The sequence below is a fragment of the Manihot esculenta genome, chromosome 2, assembly GCF_001659605.2.
Source record: "Manihot esculenta cultivar AM560-2 chromosome 2, M.esculenta_v8, whole genome shotgun sequence".
Lineage (NCBI taxonomy): Eukaryota > Viridiplantae > Streptophyta > Magnoliopsida > Malpighiales > Euphorbiaceae > Manihot > Manihot esculenta.
In genome coordinates, this window is record NC_035162.2 from 37,418,371 (window position 1) to 37,425,264 (window position 6,894).

Below are 6,894 nucleotides of genomic sequence, written 5' to 3' on the forward strand. Positions count from 1 at the left end.
TGAATTTTCAAATTAATTCAATTCGATTAATTTTTTCGATTTGAACTAATTATTATCTACCACTGGTTATAGCTCCATTGATTTATCTAAGACCATTTTCTATCTGCATCGGTCTGCTTCTCATTTTATTTTCAGTTTTTATTTTTGCTGTTTTTCATTTTATCTTCAATGGTCAATCGAGTTTTTGGATGGTTGAGGGCAATAGTTTGTATTGATTGGCTATTGTATTTGTTGTTAGTTTTGTTTCATATTCTCTTACATCCATTCAAACACTTTAAATCATATATCTTCGACTTATAGCGTTGAATTTGCTGTCCGCTTCGGTTCTATTTTATTATTTAAAAAAAAAATTCAAATAAATATTATTAAAATTTTTTAAAAATTAAAATTAAATCAAAATAAAATTAATACAAATCTAAAATTTTAAATTAGATCAGCTTGATTAATTATTTTAATTTAAATTGAATAATATTTAATCTTATTTAATCGAAAAACAGATGCTTATGCAAGCCTTCTCCCTTACTAGCGTCGAGTTGTCATGGAGCTAAACAAAAATGAAAATCTCAAGTTGGCCTGAACCTCTATGAACTCAGTGTTTCCATGATTCATCATCGGAGATATTGGGACTCAAACTCATACTTTTTTATTTAGGTCTATATTTGAATTGAGAAATCTAAAATGTTTTGCTATTTTATAATTTAATTTAAAATTTTAAAAATTAATAAAATTATTTAAAATTATAAATTTTGTTATAATTATATTCAAAATTAAAATTTAAATTGAGGAGAGCATTTCTCTACAAAATGATGTGAATTATTTTATTATATTTATATTGTATATAGATAAATATTATTAATAAAAAAATTTAAAATTTAAATTTTTTTTTGAAATGGAACCTTTTAATTATTTTATAATTTAATTTAAAATTTTAAAATTTAATATAATTCATTTTAAAAATTTTAAATTTATTTATTTTTATTTCCGTTGATTAAAAAATTATAATTTTAACTTCTTTCTATTGATTACTAATTCCAATAAAAATTATAAAAAGTCTCATACTTATTAATTTTTTATTTTCTAGTGTTTATCATAATAAATTTTATTATATTTATAAAATTAATATATCAATATAATAAAAAATATAAAATATAGTCTTACTATTCATAGTGTGCTATTAATTTTCTGTTATAATTTAATAATATAAATCAGTACTTAAAAATATTATATTAAGAGTAAATACGATTAAAATTCAAAAGAATTAAGAGAATCAAAATTAAAGAAATAGAAAAATATCTTATTATAGTTTCTTGCACTAAACATATAAAAATAATGTATAATAATAGAATTTTAGAGATTTAATAGTGAAAGAGGATAAATTTAGAGATTTTGAGTTTGATTATATTAATTTTTAAAATTTTAAATTAAATTATAAAATAATTAAAAATTTTAGATTTTTTATATTAATAACATTTATTTACGTGATATATTTTATTTTATCATATCAATAAAATATATTCTCAAAATTCAAAATTTAAATTTGTATACAATTATAATAAAATTTATAATTTTAAATAATTTTAGTAAACTAAAATTCTAAATTAAATTATAAAATAATGAAAAATTTTACATGCAAATACCCCTTTTATTTAACAAATAAAATGTGTAATTTTTTTTGCAGGAGATATATATATAAAGAGGATAATTTAATCATTAAAAAGTTTTATCTTTCTTTGTGTCAGTGATGTGAGTGAGATTAATGGACAAATTAGATGGAAGGGCATTGATTTTAACACAACAAAATTCAGAAAATAAAATAATTTAATTTTTAAAATATAGAGATTAAATTATAATTACTGATAAATTTAAGGACTAACTTTTTAAAAATTTATTATAAGGGGAGCACTGGTCCACTGGATCTAATAATAATAATAATAAAAAAGAAATATAGGTTTAAAAAGTGGGTCCAAGTCCAAATAAAAAAATTGGCTATATATAATATGGTTTGACCTTGAAATTTGACAATATTCAAAGGATTGATATAGAGCACACATTGCAAATGCCTTTTATTTATTTTTCAAAATTTTATATTAAAAAAAATATTATTCAAATGAATCCAAACAAAAATGGGTTTTTGTTATTGGTGAGGTGGCTGAGATTCCGCCTCTCCAAAAAGGTATCCCACTTTGACTTTTTTGGTTTTCTTTTCGGCTGTACACACCCAAACAGAGAAATTAACCAATTTTTTTTTATTATTTAAAAAACAAACAAACAAAACATAACATACTCATTCTATATTTTATAAATCATATAATAACTTATGATCTTTCATATTTAAAATCAATTATATTAAAAATAAAATTGATAATAAAAGTCTAATCTGATTTAATCGAGTTGATATCTAACTCACTTGAAAATTGATATGGGAGTAAAGAAAATCGGAGGCAGAGAAGAGAGGGTGGTTTTATAACAATAATAAAAGGTCTGTTGTGCATATCTGGCGTCTGAAGATGAGCTTGTGTACCACTCTACCAGAAGAGAGAGACTCTCGCTCTGTATGTCTTTAATTCCAGACTCTTGTTTCTCTCTCTATTTTTATTACTAAAACCAACTCTCTCTCTCTCTCTGAGCCTTCTCAGAGAGAGAGAGAGAGGTGTGTGTAATGCTTTAAAGCCACCCATCAGTTACATTGGCTAAAACTGGAAGGAAAAACAAGAGGAGCACTATAGAGCTCTTGTGGGTTACTGGGTTTAGCTTGGATTCAGCTTGCTGCTGCTTCTTCTTCCAAATCTACTCTTCACTGGCTTAATTACAGCCCAAGATTTGTTTTCATTTCATTATCTTAATAATATCAATCCCCTTAAACTCAGCTCTCTCTCTCTCTCTCTCTCTCTCTTTCACATTTTCTCTTCAGTTTCTTTTCTTCCTTTTTCTCTTCTTCTACATCATCATTTCACGTCTCTTTAACTCTTAATTCTCTTCTTTTTCTTCTTCTTCTTCTGGTTGTATTGTATTCTGCTCTTTTTTATACCACGTGTATGGAATACGGTAGCGGTGGCAGTGGCGGCGGTAGTGGAGATCATGACCCCTCTGATCCCCACAGAAGGAAGAAGCGTTATCATCGTCACACTGCTAATCAAATTCAGAAGCTTGAAGCGTAAGCACCCTTTTCTTTGTCACTCACTTCTGTTTGGTTCTTTTGCTTGGAAAACTAATAATATTATTGGGTTCTTGTTCTTGTTTAATGGGGAATGTGAAGAATGTTCAAGGAATGTCCACACCCAGATGAGAAGCAGAGGTTACAGTTAAGCAGAGAGCTGAGTTTGGCACCTCGGCAGATCAAGTTTTGGTTTCAGAACAGGAGAACCCAGATGAAGGTGATGCCTCTTCTCCTTCTCTTTGTTTTCGTAAATCAGTTTTCTCAATACCGTTTCAGTAGATTATGCCAATACCAATTCCATTCAGGCCCAACACGAAAGAGCAGATAACTGTGCACTTCGAGCTGAGAACGATAAGATCCGATGTGAGAATATAGCCATTAGAGAGGCTCTCAGGAATGTTATTTGCCCCTCCTGCGGTGGTCCTCCTGTCACTGAAGATTCTTATTTCGACGAACACAAGTTAAGAATGGAGAATGCCCAATTGAAAGAGGAGGTTGCTTCTTGACTTTTCCTCCACTTTCTTTTCATTTTTAGATCGTTATTTGTGTAGCTAAATTTGGTTGATGAACTTTGCAGCTTGATAGAGTTTCCAGCATTGCCGCCAAATACATTGGAAGGCCAATTTCCCACCTCCCTCCGGTGCAGCCCATTCATGTTTCTTCTCTGGATTTGTCCATGGGGAGTTTTGGTGGCCAAGGGAATGGTGGTCCTTCTCTTGATCTCGATCTTGACCTTATACCGTCCACTTCTAATTTGCCATTTCACCCACTTGGTATTTCAGACATGGACAAGTCCCTCATGACCGATATTGCAGCAAGTGCCATGGATGAATTGCTAAGGCTTTTGCAGACTGATGAACCTTTGTGGATTAAGTCACCTACGGATGGCAGGGATGTCCTTAATCTTGATACTTATCAAACACTTTTTCCCAGGGTCACTTCTCGCATGAAGAATCCCAATATTCGGATTGAGGCGTCCAGAGATTCAGGTTTTGTCATCATGAACAGTTTAGCTTTGGTGGACATGGCCATGGATGCTGTGAGTCCTTCAGACATTCTTTTACTTCTACATTTTTTTGGGACCTATTTTCGTAGTTATTAAAGTAATTGGGGTTTGCAGAACAAGTGGGTCGAGCTGTTTCCCACCATTGTCTCTACTGCAAAGACTCTTGAAGTAATATCATCTGGAATGATGGCCAGTCACAGTGGCTCTTTGCAATTGGTAAAATAAGTTACACAAAAGAAAAATGTGCTTAAATTTCCTTTCTTTTCATGTCAGGGAAATAGTTTTCTCATATTAGAGGTGGCATTTCCAGATGTATGAGGAGTTGCAGGTGCTTTCACCATTGATCCCAACTCGAGAATTCTATATCCTTCGTCATTGTCAGCAAATTGAGCAAGGCTTGTGGGCAATTGTTAATGTTTCATATGACATTCCAGAATTTGCTTCTCAATGTCGCTCTCATAGGCTTCCTTCTGGATGCATGATTCAAGACATGCCTAATGGATACTCCAAGGTTGTCAAATTGCTCCATTGATGTTTATTATCAGTGGTTAGTTCAGTATTGTATTTTCAAATCCAGTATAAATGCAGTATTTTTTTGCACTCACAACATTCAATCTCAAATGCGAAAACAGGTTACTTGGGTAGAGCATGTGGAGGTAGAAGATAAAACCCCAACTCATAGGCTTTACAGAGACCTTATTCACAGTGGAATGGCCTTTGGAGCTGAACGATGGCTCGCCACTCTGCAAAGATTGTGTGAGAGATTTGCATGTCTAATGGTGTCAGGCAATTCAACTCGGGATCTTGGTGGAGGTACTGTTGTAACCATGTTAAAAACACTACTTTTTTACATGGGCAATACTGAAACTAACTAATTATTCTGTTGTTCAGTAATTCCATCACCTGAAGGCAAGAGAAGCATGATGAAACTTGCTCAAAGAATGGTGCAGAGTTTCTGTGCTAGCATCAGCACATCTAACAGCCATCGATGGACTACAGTTTCCGGTATGAATGAAGTTGGAGTTCGAGTTCATAAGAGCACTGATCCTGGGCAACCCAATGGTGTAGTTCTTAATGCAGCTACTACCTTTCGGCTTCCAGTTTCTCCACAAAATGTCTTCAATTTCTTCAAGGACGAAAGAACCCGATCTCAGGTATACATATTGGAATTCATTAGCACCACTTTTCGCTGCTTTAACAGTTAGGCTAAAGGGTTCTTATCATTTAGCTTTTGATCCTCTTTTCTCTAGTGGGATGTTCTCTCTAGTGGGAATGCAGTGCAAGAAGTTGCTCATATTGCCAATGGCTCACATCCTGGGAACTGCATATCTGTTCTTCGAGTAAGGCTGCCGATGTCTAGCTCTTCTTGTTTGTCCCCTCTTATGCAAATTGTACTTCCTATCTTAGACTTGTTGCTTAACAATTAGCATTCCTGATTGTGGGTATTCGTTACTTGATTAGGCATTCAATTCAGGTCAAAACAATATGCTAATCCTGCAAGAGAGCTGCATAGATGCATCGGGTTCGCTTGTAGTGTACTGCCCAGTTGATCTTCCAGCAGTGAACATAGCAATGAGTGGAGAGGATCCATCTTATATTCCCCTGTTGCCCTCAGGATTTACAATATCACCAGATGGTGGGGCGGACCATGGAGATGGAGCATCTTCCAGCTCAAACACACATGGGAGTATGAGTAGATCAAGTGGTTCACTAATAACAGTGTCATTTCAAATACTAGTGAGTAGTTTACCATCTGCAAAACTAAACCTTGAATCCGTAACCACAGTTAATAACCTTATCAGTACCACTGTCCAGCAAATTAAGGCTGCTATGAACTGTCCTAGTTCCTGATGAACTCTGATTCTGCTGCTAGCTACTACATTGCAATACAACTGTTCCTTCTCTTCCCTCACTACTACCTGCTTTAAATATGAAGATGGAGAGAAAAACTTTTACACTATATTTGAGCAAAAGGGGGTATTCAATGTCAGAAAACAAATTATTGGGAGGGTTAGTTGAGGCCATGAATGCTCTCTCATCAACAGCAGAAGATGGTTATTTACTGCAAGCTGCTTGAGCTGTTTTTTGCTGCCAAACTTTCATTACAGTCTACACCAACTAGATTTAATTTAATCTTTTTTCTTGCTTTGCTTTTTGGGTTTCTGATAAATTTTTTACCTTGGGAAGAATAGTATCATTTAAAGAGGGAGTCAAGAACGCACCATGCATCTCTTTCTATCTGCTGCTGAGGGGTCTTGTTTTGGTTTATTATCTCTTCATTGCCTCTACAGAACAGCAAGAACAATGTGTGGTTCGGGTATTGACTTCTGTGCTTTTACATTTATTCAGCAATGAATGATCTTATTATTATTTTTCACTGCTTCTGGTAATAAAGCTCTCTCTCTCTTGAATGGATGTGTGTGTGTTTGAATGAAGACAGCCAGGAGTTGAAATTCATGAGTGCTGTGGGCCTTCCTTTTTTGCTTTAGGTTTCAATGTTGGGCTCCACCTCCATGCCCTAAGCTTTCCCACATTTGAATAAGTTTTTTCAAATTTTATCTTGGGTTATTTATAATATCACCTCTGAAGTTTGTCATAATTATGGCTTATTAATTCTATTTTAATTTAAAATAAATTACTACCAAGTCTCTGAACTTTATGAAATTAACTAATTTATCCTTATTTTAAAATCATTTGATTAAAACATCATTATATTTTATAAAATCAACTC

General features: G+C 33.0%; 1 protein-coding gene across 1 annotated transcript; it reads left to right on the plus strand.

Annotated features, from left to right (window-relative positions):
- Nucleotides 1-2,513: 2,513 nt before the first annotated feature.
- On the plus strand, nucleotides 2,514-6,540 carry LOC110607881 (homeobox-leucine zipper protein HDG11). The gene is made up of 10 exons (XM_021747046.2): nucleotides 2,514-3,154; nucleotides 3,257-3,374; nucleotides 3,463-3,651; nucleotides 3,735-4,196; nucleotides 4,278-4,379; nucleotides 4,474-4,674; nucleotides 4,796-4,976; nucleotides 5,055-5,317; nucleotides 5,414-5,503; nucleotides 5,625-6,540. The coding sequence occupies exons 1-10, from the start codon at nucleotides 3,036-3,038 to the stop codon at nucleotides 6,012-6,014; spliced, it is 2,115 nt and encodes a 704-aa protein (XP_021602738.1). The 5' UTR covers nucleotides 2,514-3,035; the 3' UTR covers nucleotides 6,015-6,540.
- The last annotated feature ends 354 nt before the right edge of the window (nucleotides 6,541-6,894 follow it).

Excerpts from the sequence above, each read along its gene's own strand:
- LOC110607881 (XM_021747046.2), top strand. The coding sequence starts at position 3,036 with ATGGAATACGGTAGCGGTGGCAGTGGCGGCGGTAGTGGAGATCATGAC. Across the intron at positions 4,380-4,473 it reads ACAGTGGCTCTTTGCAATTG|ATGTATGAGGAGTTGCAGGT; the intron begins GTAAAATAAGTT and ends TGGCATTTCCAG. Across the intron at positions 5,504-5,624 it reads ACTGCATATCTGTTCTTCGA|GCATTCAATTCAGGTCAAAA; the intron begins GTAAGGCTGCCG and ends TTACTTGATTAG.